Source organism: Trichosurus vulpecula, chromosome 4 (genome assembly GCF_011100635.1).
Source record: "Trichosurus vulpecula isolate mTriVul1 chromosome 4, mTriVul1.pri, whole genome shotgun sequence".
Classification (NCBI taxonomy): domain Eukaryota; kingdom Metazoa; phylum Chordata; class Mammalia; order Diprotodontia; family Phalangeridae; genus Trichosurus; species Trichosurus vulpecula.
In genome coordinates, this window is record NC_050576.1 from 19,918,798 (window position 1) to 19,932,482 (window position 13,685).

Genomic DNA, 13,685 nt, shown 5'->3' on the forward strand with positions numbered 1-13,685 from the left:
GGGCAGAGGATGGATGAGTCTGGACCTTGATTCCTGGGCTATTGGCTTGTTTACCCCTAGAGTGAACTTTGACTTAGAATAGGTGGAGAGGGCAGATAATTAAAGTGGGGCTAACCCAGTTCCCAGTGAGATTATGTAAGTATTGGATATTAGTGTCTTCTTCTCTGGTGCCTTTAAAATTGTGGGATAATGAAGAAAGACCCCTGACAGATGGAGCCTATATGAATGGTATAATTCTGAGTCTGTATATAAATGGGAAAATCTAGGTGAAATGATGGAGGTCAGGATGAATGAGTATGCACCTACAACACTATACATAATATTACCAAGTACAGCCACCTAGGTATAAGCATTGGTTAATACATTTTCACCTCTGTTCATTATTCCTGGTATTTCATTGCCAAAAACTTTTGGGGAGTTACTTTCAGGCTCTGAAAGATCACACAGTAGGTAGCTAAGACTTTATTGCACATTTCTCATTGCTTTCTGCATTTTCCATGTTAATTTTCCACTCCTGGTGAGCACAAATCCTAGATTTATAGAATCATTGATCATTGACCTAGAAGTTGCCTTGGAGAGATTCCTTCAGCTCCCCCACTTTACAGATGAAGATATGGAGGTAAAAAGAGGTGAATTTACTCGGCATGTGCCACTGGGCAAGTCACAGACCCCAAATCATAAGTGAGACCTACTGCAGTGTCCATATCAACAGTAAATTGGAGAACATTAATGTAGAAATAAAGGCAACTGAGAAGCCATCTACTCAGACTTCTTTGTTTTCTAGATAAGGAAACTAAGCAAAACATGGTTAAGTGATTTGCCCAGGGTCACACAGCTGATAAATGTCTGAAGCCAGATTTAAAATCAAGAAAATGAGTCTTCATGATCCCAGGACTGGCACTCTCTCCACTGTGCCATGTTGATTACACAGGTATTAAATGTTAGAGGCAAAAGTTGAAAGAAAATTTGGGTTTAAATATCGCTTCAAATTTTGCTATGTTATTTTTCTGTGCCTCAGTTTCCTCATTTGTTGAAAGATGAATTTGGACTGCATGTTTTCTAAGATAACTTCTAGTTCTAAATCTGATCATCTAAGTAGCTTTGCAAATAACTTCCTTTACAGGAAGAAATTTGCCTTTGTAAGAATGTGGTAATTACAGCTATAGGAAAAGAGAGTTTTGCAGAAAAGTTAGAAAGCAGCATATTCCAACTGAAAAAAGTGTATATTTCAAGAGAGCCTGTGTCCTCTGTCAGCACTCTTTCTTATGTTTTTTTTGTTTGCTTCTTTCATTTTCCTTAATAATTATTTTATTATTTAATATTTTAGTTTTCAACATTGATTTCCATAAGATTTTGAGTTACAAATTGTCTCCCCATTTTTACCATCCCCCAACTCCAAGATGGCATATATTCTGATTGCCTCTTTCCCCAGTCTGCTCTCCCTTCTTTCACTCTGCTCCTCTCCCATCCCTTTTCCCCTTACTTTCTTATACAGCAGTAGATTTCTATGCTTCATTCCCCATATATCTTATTTCTCAGTTGCATGCAAAAACAACTTTTATTTTGAGCATCTGCTTTTAGAACTTTGAGTTCCAAGTTCTCTCCCCTCTTCCCTTGCCACCCACCCTCCCTAAGAATGCAAGCAATTCAACACAGTCCACATATATATCATTATGTAAAACACTTCCACAGCACTCATGTTGTGAAAGACTAACTATATTTCCCTCCTTCCTAACCTGTCACCCTTTATTCAATTTTCTCCCTTTTCGAAAGTGTTTGCTTTTGATTACATCTTCCCCCATCTGCCATCACTTATATAATCCCCCCCCTTTTTAACCCCTTCCCCATACTTTCCTGTGGGGTAAAATACCAGATTGAGTGTACATGTTATTGCCTCCTGTTTTAACAATCTGGCTAGCAGGTTCCGTGGGGATAAAAGATCCACCCACAGCCAGCACCCAGAAAGCTGCCAACAGCACAGGTTCTTCTGACCTGCTTAATTAAGGAAAGCAAGGTAAAGGGGTTGACAAGCTTACTTTTAATTCAAATATCAATCAGTTAGTTCAGGGGAAAAAACCAGCACCCTGAACTTCAAAACAAAATGCAAACAAATTACAAACATCAACAGACTTTGTCTGATTCAAGTTCCAACAGATAGTTACCAGAGTTCAACAAGGTTTCAGCATCTGGGTTTACAAGCTGGAGGGCTCCTTAGCTACAGCTGCCCGGAGTCTCCTCATCAACACCATCCACAGCCCCACACAAATGGCTCTGTCCTCCCTTCTTATTGGGCTTCAGACATCAAACATCATCTTAATCACCAGAGGCCAGGCTCTGGTGATTGGTTCTTGATTTGGCCCCTCCCCTTAGGACCCTTAGAGGTTCACATCCACATGGATTACATTAATACCAAATGGGTTTTGTGCCTGGGGTTTAGCACCTAGTAAAGCTCACTGAGGTAAATTGAGTCACTCAAAGAAAACAAAGGCATTTCTGGTTATAAGAACCTGTGCTGTTGGCAGCTTTCTGAGTGCTGGCTGTGGGTGGATCTTTTACCCCCACAGAACCTGCTAGCCAGATTGTTAAAACACCTCCTCAGGTCAAATCTGATGAGAGCAAGAGTCACTCATTCCCCCTCACCTGCCCCCTCTTCCTTTCCAACAGAACTGACTTTTCTTGCCACTTTTATATGAGATAATTTACCCCATTCTATCTCTCCCTTTCTCCCTCTCTCAATATATTCCTCTCTCATCCCTTATTTTTTTAGATATTGCCCCTTTATATTCAACTCACCCTGTGCCCTTTGTCTATATGTATGTATGTATGTACATATGTATGTATGTATGTATGTATGTATGTATGTATGTATTTATATTCCCTTCAGCTACCTTAGTACTGAGAAAGGTCTCATGAATTAAACACATCATCTTTCCATGTAGGAATGTAAAAAAAAAACAGTTCCAATTTAGTAAGTCCCTTATGATTTCTCTTTCTTGTTTACCTTTTCATTATTCTCTTGATTCTTGTGTTTGAAAGTCAAATTTTCTATCCAGCTCTGGTATTTTCATCGAGAAAGCTTGAAAGTCTTTTGATGTAGGCTCTTTGACTTGTTGACTTCTTCTGGCTGTATGTTTTGATCTTCTTTGTCACCAAAAAAAAATTTTTCTAGAGTCTGAGTCTCAGTCTGAGTCTACATCCTTTTTTGCTGCCTGGCCATGTTCACAGCCAACTACTTGACCTTTGAGCTTTCTGTCAGGGTATGGCTCCTTGTAGAATAGAGAGTGCTTTGTCCCAAGCTTTACGGGCTGTGCTGCTGTTTTCAGAGCTACGTCTACTCCACTGTCACTGCAAGCTCTGTCACAGCAGGGCTCCTCCTCCCCCAAGACCTGCCAACCAGGACTGCAACCCTGATCCAAGCAGGGTTAAGCAAGCCCTGCACTCCTGCTCCAATCTGCCACTTGATTCCTCCCACTATGTGAACCAGGGACTCTGGAAGCAGCATACACTGGAGCTCCACTACAGCACCACCTCCCCTACCCCTAGGGTTGGTGGCCAGACTGCTCTCTAACCCGATCTAGCAGTTTAACCAATAATCTGCTCCATGGTCTTTGGCGTGTGTGGGTTGAGAAGTCTGGAAATTGCCACAGCTCAATGATTCATGGCCCTAAGGCCTGCTCTGGGCCATCTCCCAGTTTGGTCTGTGCTGGTGTGGCCCACACTAGACTGTTCTCCGCTCCCAGCACCATGCCATAGACCATTGCCAGTGACCATCCAGGCCATCCTGGGCTGGAGCCCGGATTCCCTCTGCTATTTTGTGGGTTCTCTTTTTGATAGATGTTACAAAGATGAATTCAACAATCCTTGCCACCATACTGGATGTAGAGAGTGAGAGATGGAGAGGAATCCAGTATGGCTCCTAGGTGATGAGGTTTGACAGTAATAGGGAAATTATGAGGTGTGGAAGGGTTTAAGGAGAAAGATAATGATTTCAGTTTAAGATGTCTACTGTACATCTAGTTTGAGATTTCTAAAAGGTGATTGGAGAGCCAAGATAATAGGCCAGTAGACAGATTGGGGCAGGATAGGCAGATTAGAGAATTTTCAGCTGAGGGATGGTAATTAAATCCATGGGAGCACATGAGTGCACCAAGTGAAATAGTGTAGAGGGAGAAGAGAACAGGGCCCAAGACAGAATATTAAGGGACACCCATGGTTAGAGGACAAGATTTGGATGAGAATTCAACAAAAGAGATAGGAGAGTGGTCAGAGAAATTGGAAGAAATCCAGAAGATGTGTATTCTAAAAACCTAGAGAGAGGAGACTATCAAGGAAGAGAGAGTGATCCACAGAATCAAAGGCTCAAGAGAAGTCAAGGAGAATAAAGATTAAGAAAAGGCCATTGGAGTTGGCAACCCGGAGATCATAAGTAACTTGGAGAGAGAAGTTTAGGGGGAAAGATGGGATTGGAAGCTGGATTATAAGGGGTTAGGAGGAGAGTGAGAGGGGGCCAAGTGGAAGAGACTATTGTAGATAGCCTTTTTGAGGGGTTATCTACACAAGGCAGAAGAGATATGGGATGATAGTGGAGTTGGAGGATCAGGAGAGTTGTTTAAGTATCAAGGATAAATGGCATGCTCCTGGACAGTAAGAAAGAGCAATGAAAAAGAAGGAAAGAGATGAAAAATAAGTGAGACAGTGGGGGCAATCATCTGAGGGAAACAGGATAGAATGGAGCCACTGGAACAAGGAGAGGAGTCAGCCTTAACTAGGAGTAAAGCCACTTTATCCATGTGAAACAGGGGCAGGTGCACAGTTTCCTTACCTGTAAAATGGGAATACTAATAGCCCCTATCTCATCATTTGTTGTGAGGATGCAATGTGATAATATATGTTAAGCACTTTGTCAACAGTAAAGCACCATGTAAATGTGAGCCATTGAGAAGCACTTGTGGATCGATTCATTGACAGATGGACTGATGAAGTCAAAGGAGTCACAGGAAAACAAAATCTCCCAGCTGAAAGTGACCTCAGGGGCATCTCCTCCATACCCAAGTCTGAATCCCATCTTCTATAGAAAGCTTTTCCCAACCCTTCTTGATTCTAGCACCTCCCTCTGTTAATGAAGTCCTATTTGTCCTATTGAGAGCTTGTTTCATATATATATATATATGTATACACACAATTATTATTATTATTTATATTTATATATATACATATACATATATATGTATATATAGTCTGCATGTTTTCTCCCCTGTTAAATTGTAAGCTCTTTGAAGGCAGGGAGTGTCCTTTGCCCCTAGCCTAGTCCTTGGCACATAGTAGGAATATGATAAATGTTTATTAATTGATTGAGGAATCGCACTAGAGCATGTCTGTTGAATGGCGGTCCAGTCTCTACTTGAAGAGCTCAAATGAGAAGGAATCCATCACTCTTAGAAGTATGTGGACAATAAACATTTCAGTGCCTACTACATCCCAGGTGCCACAAATACAGATACAAAGACTCACAATCTAATGGATGAAGAAAATCCAATAAAAAGAGCTGAAAGATAGGGGTGGTGTCAAACAGTAGCTCAGGGGAGAGGGGGGACACAAAGATGAATTTGGCAGTCCTATGGGAAATGATGAGGGCTTGTTCTGGGCCCCCTTTTAAATGGAGAATCTAAGAGGAGTTCTTTGATGTCTCCCCTCCACCTTCCCCAATCAGAGGGAGGGAGGTTCCTCAGGGCAGGGTTACTGAGCAGGTATGAGTTTCATAGAAGCGATCCCTTTCACTTTTGAGCAGCTCTGGTTATTAATTTGCCCCCCCTCTGCCTTTTATCAAACCTAAATACTCCATTGTTGCTAATTCTGCCTTTTGGCACCAACCAGTTCAAAGCTAATGCCTCTTCCACTTGGCAACCCTTCAGAGAAATGAAAACATCTCCATACCCAACCCTCTCCCTAAGCATCCACACTCTTCTACACGGTAAGTATCCCCAGGTTTTTCAAATATTCCTCCTATAGCATGATCCCAAAGGTTGTTTTCATCTAGAAGCAGGGTGGAGCAGAGGAAAGACCACTGGGTTTGGAGTCAGAGACTCAGGGTTCTAATATCTTATCCAATGCTACCCAGGTGAGCTGGGGCCAGTCACTCCCCTCTCTGGACTTCAGATCTTTATCTGTAAAATAAGGAGTGTGGTCTGGATGACCACTAGCACCCCTTCTACTTCTAAAGCTATAAGCATATGAGTCTTCTTTGCCTCCTCTATAGATTACCAGGATCCTTTCTAAAACTGTGGTGCCCAGAACTGAAGACAAGGCCCCAGAGAAGAGTAGGATAGAGGATGGCCCAGCATCACCTCTCTGGCCCAGGACCCTGCACATCTCTGAATATACTCTAGGGGTGCCACAGCCTTCTTCTCTGCCTTAGCAAACCAGTGGCTAATATTGAGGTTGCTATGGACTTAGTAACCAGCTGTTTTTTCAACCATACCCTCTCTAGTCATACGTTATCTATCTTGTGTTTGGGAAATTGAGTTTTTGTTCTTAAGTGTAAGATATAACATGTATTTGAATCAAATTTAATTTTAAATTAAATTCCTCAAAAGTATTTACCATCTCATATGTATGTACATGTATGTATCTCTCTTTTTCTCTCTGTTATCTTTCTCTCTCTGTCTCTGTCTCTCTCCATATATATAAATATATATATACGTTTTTGTATATACACACACACACATTTGTGTGTGTGTGTGTGTGTGTGCACGTGCATGTGTGTGTGTATGGGTAAACAGGGATGCAGCTGGGCTGAGAAACACTTAAAGACTTAAGTTAAAAAAATTCTCTTTACTATTTCCATTATATTTGTCACTTAAGGGAGGCAGGATGAAGTAACAGAACAATTTTCAGTCAGAAGGCCTGGGTTTGAATCCCACTCCTACAAAGGACTACCAACTTCACTTTGGCAGCTGCCACCCTTGCACTTGGGGTCAGAAGACCTGAATCCAGATCTTGCCTCAGACACTTACTCATTATGCAACCCTTGGCAAGTCTTTTAACCTCTCTCAGCCTCAGTTTCTCCAGATGTAAAATGGGCATAATAATCACATTTATTTTAAAGGGTTTTTATAAGCAACAAATGAGAGAACACATGGAAAATTCCTTGTAAACCTTAACTTCGTACAGAATATTAGGATGATGGTGATTGATGATGGTCCCCACCATCAAGTCCCATCTCCTCTGGGCCTCTGTTTCCTCATCTGTAAAATAAGAACATTGGGATAGATGCCCTCAAAGATCCTTCCAGCTCCAGATCTGTGACCCTATTATCCAGCATCTCTAAGACTTCTTCCAGATAAAAATTCTATTATTTGCAAACAAACTGTGGGTCATTGATTGGCATTTTGTCCAAAGGACTATCTCCCTACCCCTTACCTCTTGTTTACACGATGCCAGAGGAGAGGGGAACCTTTCATTCCATAGTGAGAGAGCATAGCTTTTGAGTGGAAAGGGAACTCAGAGGTCATCTAGTGCAGGCGTTTCAACCTGCAGGCTTAGGAAGCCACGTACTGGCATTATCTATGTTGTGTGGTATCTTTACTTTATTAAGCATTTCTAATTACATTTTAGTTTTCCCCTGGCCTAACTCAGGAGAGAAGAGCTACAATGTTTCAAGTAGGGGTCTTGTATTTGACACCTCTGATAATCCAACCTCTTTTTTATTTATGAGGAAATAGAGGCCCAGAGAAGCAAAACTGGAAGAGCTGAAATTCCAGACCAGGCCCTCTGACTCCAGATCAGTTTCCTACCCCCTGCTCCATGAAGACCACTGGAAGGGAAAACACAAGGACTGCCATTCACTCCTGGCTCCTGGCCCCAACCCCACAGACTGAGGTAGGTTTGAAAAGTAGTAACAAGCACTTAGAGTGCTTGCCTATCAGAAAAGGTGGTTTCCACCTTTTTCATGCCTTGAACCCCTTTGGCAGTCTGCTGAAGCGTATGGATCCTTTGCAGAATGACATTTTAAAAGCATAAAGTAACAGACATAATATTACAAATGAAATTGCAATTAAATTGAAATATGTTGGAATTTTATTCCAATCTTTCCAATTATTCTTATTTATTCCAATTAGATTGGAATTCTATTCCAGTTATCCCAATTTTTTACTCTGGTTACGTTGCAATTTTACTTCAATTATATTGGAATTTCATTCTAATTTAACACAATTATATGAAAATTTTATTCTAATTATTTTGGAATTTTAGTTTAGTTTATTTCAATTATGTTAGAATCCTGTTCTAATTATCTCAATTTATTGCAATTATATTGGATTTTTATTTCTATTGTTCCAATTATATTGGGATTTTATTCTAATTAGCTCAATTTATTTTAAATCCATTGGAATTTTATTCTACTTATTCCAATAAAGTTGAAACTATTTTCTCCCATTCAAGTCCACAGACAATGCAATCTATCTACATAGCTCTTACAGGTCCTTGGACTCCAGGTTTAGAGCCCCTCTATATTAGTTCTCAAGCCCAATAGGAGGCAGATTGTAATGGGAGAAGAGTGCTGACTTGAAGTCAGCTGAGTCAGATTCCAGTGAAGACTCTGAAACTTACAAATTGCTGTGGGACCTTGTCAGTTTCCAGCCCTCCCTGAACCTCAGCCTGCTGTTCTCCTAAACAAGGGGATGCAGTTGGCCCTGTGATTTGGGCCCCAATGTGTGGGTCTATCTGTGGATGTAGTCTTTCTAGTCTGCTCTGCCTAAGTGTCTCTCTGATTTCCAGCACACAAGCCCAGTCTTCTTTTCAGGAAGGAAGATTGTAAGGGTGGAGTGTGTTCATCCCAGGACACAAGCCCTGGCAGAAGGCAGAGGGCAGAGGTCTGGGGCACAGAGGAGAGCTGCCACTCCCTGGAGCTCTCTGGCCTATAAAGCCACCCCAGGCAGCAGCTTCAAGGGGACAGACGCAGCTTGAGTTCTGTCTCTCATGTGAACACTGCTCCTGGTGGCCCCGTATAGCTGCTGCTATTACTGCAGGAATAGGAAGAAGAAGGAGGTAGAGGAGCTTGGTTTGTCTGACCTTGGTGCCAGAGCTGGGGAATGATACAACTCACTCTGAGAACCATGCTCATTTCTCTTTGGGAAAAAGCCCCACTACAGACCCTCCTTCTCCTCTCTGCCTTCCTCGTGATCCTGGCACAGTATCTACAAAGGAGGAGGCGGCATCTCAACTACCCCCCTGGTCCTCCTGGGTTGCCCATAGTGGGCAACTTCTTCCAGTTGGACTTTACAAACCACCAAAATATATTCCCAAAGGTAAGGAGTGAGATGGGAAGTCAAGAATCTACTAGCTGTGAGAGGGAATTAGAACTGGGGCTCTGGGGAATATGCTAGATTGGGCAGCCATAAGCCTGGGCGTCTGTCTCTGGCCCTACCTGAGAAGCAGCTTCTTGCAATGGAAAGAACGTCCGGTTTGGGGCTTAGAGTGCCTGAGTTCACATCTTGCTTCTGACCTGTGGGACTTGGAGAAAGTCATATGCTCATCAATCGTGGGGTGTGTCATTGTTAACATTGTATGTGGTCAGGATTGGAGGGGTGCTGAGGGCACTTCTGACTCAACTTCTGTGATTCTGATGTATTGAGATAATGATGGTAAAGTGCTTCATGCAGTGATTGGAAGACATTAAGCATTATATAAATGTGAGCTATTTGTTACTATTCTCATTATCATTATGATTATTATTATATCTGGAAATTGATAGGTGATCACCTTGAGAGACTGTCTTTGGCTTTTTTGAATCCCCAGTGCATAGCACAGTACCTGGCATGTAAAAAGAACTTAACAAATGTTCATTAATATAATGACCTGGCAGAAATGGCGCAGGCAGCCTCTGAGGCCCCTCAGACTCTAGAATCAGAGGTATTTAACTTGGGCCACTGAATTTTAGTTAAAGACATCTTTTGATCACTGCATTTAATATACTTGGTTTCCTTTATAATCCTATGTATTGTATTTTATGCATTTAAAAGCTTTCTTCTGAAAGGAACCCATGGAATCCACCAGAGTAATAAAGGGACTATGAAGACAACAAGAAGAGAGAGAAGACACACACACTTAGATACCCCTAAGGTTAATAACCCATGGCCCCACACTCTGATCTTTAGACTTTGGACAAGCCGCGTCAGGTCTCTGATATTCACTGGCCTTATCAGTCACATATCAGTCACCATTATACTGCCAACATCCCAGTAATGTTCCTTCAAATTAAGGGCACAAAACACTAACATTGCTGACAATGATTATTTTTTTTTTGCCTGACATGTTACACTGCTGGCTCATATTAGGGACTATTTAATCAATCCCTATATGAGGACTGTTTCACCATTTGGGTTTTTTTGGTTGTTTGTTTTTGCATCCTACACCCCTCTGACAGTCATTCTGCTGAAACCAATGGAAATATCCTCAGAATCATGACTTTAAATGCTTAAAATAGGATTATGAAGGACACTGATTATACTGAAATGCAGTTATCAAAATTTAAAGAAAAGAAAAACAAATTGTCAAGACCCAGATCTTTTTCAGAGCAACAGTATGTGTGAAATTGTTTGTTTTGTCTCAGTGTGAGACTTTACATTTAACATCTTTCAATTTCACCTTATTACATTCAGTCCAAACACCAGCAGTTAAAACTTTTTGGGTTGACTCCATCACCCAGCTACCCCTCCCAACTTAGTGTTGACTACAAATCAGATAAGCATCCTATCTGTGTCTTTCTTTGAGGCATTGATAAAATGCTAGCCCAGAGCCAAGCACAGATCCAGAAGCAACCCACTGGAGACTGATTACCTGGGACATAAAAAGGTTAAGTCCCTTACCAATATTCATATAACTGGGTCACGGGTGGGACTTAAACCCAGCTCTTTATGATACTGATGCTGGGTCTCTATGCACTATTCCATGCTGCCTCGCAGGTGAGATTGAGATAGCCCTTGCAAGTTTGAAGAGAACTTGGAATGCATTATCCCATTCGAATTTCAGCATATCCCTTTGAGATAGCTACTACATATGTGGAAACTAAATCTTGGAAAATGTTCAGTGACTGGTTCCATGTAAGGGTCAAAGGCAAGATCTGAACCCAGACCTTACTAGATTTCAAATCATAAGTGCTTATCACATGCCACCTCTCACCTCACTTTTTTTCCTTTTGAAGTCTAAATATCCTTGGCTCCTAAAAATAGTCATCATATACTATTAACCTGAGGTCCTTCCCTTTCTGAGGTCCTTGAAGCAGGCCAGAATTCTCAGTCCTTACCAAGCTGTCATGGCTTCAGACAAGACTGTGGTGACAGATTGTGAGTGTATCTGTGACCTGAGGACAAAGATTGTTAAGTTCAGAGAAGCTCATGGCCATGTTGGCAGCAGCATTGATTGATTTCTCCTCTAATCCCTCTCAAAGACCATCTTCTAAGTTTTGAAAGGGCTTTGATGGGTATCATGGGGGAAAGGCCCAATCAGTCAATAGATGAGAATTTCATAAGTGCCTGCTATGTGCCAAGTACTATGGTAGGTGCTGGAGATTAAGAAAACAAAAATTAAACTGGCCCTGCCATCTGGGAGTTTACATTCTATCCACTCCAATGAATTTACTAAAGGTTCAAGTGTTGAGCTCTAAGTCTTTCCCCTATATTAACTTCGGAGTTCTTCTTTGTCATATATTCCTAGTCCAACGTGCTGACTTGAACCTAGCAGCCACTTCAGAGCCTGGAATATACTGCCTCTTCCCCTGAAGCATTTGGAATTCTCAGTTTCCATCAAAGCTTAGCTTCAGGGGGCCATCTTTTTTAAGAAGCCTTCCATATCCCTCCCAGGTGCTGGTGTCCCCTCGAATCACTTAGAATTTCCTTTGTTTGTATTCTGTATTTACATATATTTGCACAGATCATTTCCTTCAAATGTCACTTCCTCAAGAGAAGGTACTGTTTGGAGTTTGTGGTTGTCTGCTCATTTCCTACAGCAAGGATTGGGATATAGTTGAGTGATTCAGTGTTTGTTGGAGGTGAGCTGAACTGAATTTGGTAAAATTGGATTAGACTAAATTGAGTGGACTCCATTAGATTTGATGTTTCACATTCCTAGAATATCACGTGATGACACTAGAGACAAAAAATAGCTTCAAAGGCAATGGAAATTTGCAACTCAAACTAATTCTTTTTCAGCTTGCCAGGCAATATGGAAATATTTTCTGCACACGTGTTGGGAATTTTACCTTTGTGATGGTATCTGGATTGCCACTGATCAAGGAGGTCCTAGTCAACCAAGACCAGGTGTTTATTGATCGTCCAGATTTTCCCATCCACTCCCATGTCTTTAAAACATTTGGTGAGTTCTTTAAATTATGATAAATATTTTTCATCTCTGGGATTATTTGAAAGATATCTTTGACTCCAGTACTTCATCACTCCTGAAGAATTTCAACCCATTATAGAGGTCTTGTGACTAGAAGAAGTATGATAGAAAAATATTGCTTTTCCTGTATACAACCTTCTCTTGGTTCTGCTCATTTCTTTATTCATTATTTCATAGAAATCTTTCCATGTTTTTCTAATATCATTGAGCTTATCATTTCTTATAGCATAGTAGTATTCCATCACAACCATATACTACAACTTTTTCAGCCAATTAACTCAGTTCACTGTAATTTCCAGTTCTTTGCCACCACAAAGAGAGTTGCTTTAAACATTTTACAACATATAGGTTCTTTTCCCTTTTCCCTAAACATCTTTGGAAACAGACCTAGTAGTGGTATTGCTGGATGAAAGTGCATGGGTACTGTAGCAACTTTTTGAGTATAATTCCAGATTGCTCCCCTAAATTGTTGGATCAGTGCGAAATTGCACTAATGATGAGTGTCTCAATTTTTGTGCATTCCCCCCAATACGGGTTGGCATCTCCTTCAATCATTTTAGCCAATCTAGTAGGTGTAAAATGATATCTGAAGGTTGTTTTAATCTTAATTTCTCAATCAATGATTTAGAGTATTTTTTTTGATGTCTATAACTTGTTTTAATTTTTCACTGGAAAATTGGCTGGTCACATGCTTTGACCCATTTATCAATTGGGGAATGACTCATTCTTTTAGGTTTTACAAAGATTTTTCTATATTTTAGATTTGAGACCTTTATCTGAAAAAATATCTATAATTTTTTCCCATTTTTCTGCTTTCCTTTTGCTCCTGGCTACTTTCTTTTGGGGGGGGGGGGGGAAGGTCAACTTTTTTTTCATTTTATCTTTTTATTTATTTAATATATTTAGTTTTCAGCATTGATTTTCACAAGAGTTCTAATTATGAATTTTCTCCCCATTTCTGCCATTCCCCCACTCCAAGATGGCATATATTCTGGTTGCCCCGTTTCCCAGTCAGCCCTCCCTTCAACCACCCCACTCCCCTCCCATCCCCTTTTCCCTTCCTTTCTTGTAGGGCAAGACAAATTTCTACACCTCATTGCCTGTGCATCTTATTTCCTAGTCGCATGCAAAAACTTTTTTTTTGTTTATGAACATCTGTTTTTAAAACTTTCAGTTCCAAATGCTCTCCCCTCTTCCCTTCCCACCCACCCTCCCTAAGAAGTCAAGCAATTCAACATAGGCGATATGCGTATGATTATGTGAAACCCTTCCTCAATACTCATGTTGTG

General features: G+C 40.9%; 1 protein-coding gene across 1 annotated transcript in view; it reads left to right on the forward strand.

Annotated features, from left to right (window-relative positions):
* The first annotated feature begins 8,924 nt into the window (after positions 1–8,924).
* The window catches only part of LOC118846140 (cytochrome P450 2J2-like), a 42,948-nt gene continuing 38,187 nt past the window's right edge, over positions 8,925–13,685 (forward strand). Inside the window, exons 1-2 of the mRNA XM_036754381.1 lie at positions 8,925–9,305; positions 12,207–12,369. Coding sequence (XP_036610276.1) covers positions 9,090–9,305; positions 12,207–12,369 — 379 coding nt within the window. The 5' untranslated portion in view covers positions 8,925–9,089. The remainder of the gene's footprint in view (positions 9,306–12,206; positions 12,370–13,685) is intronic.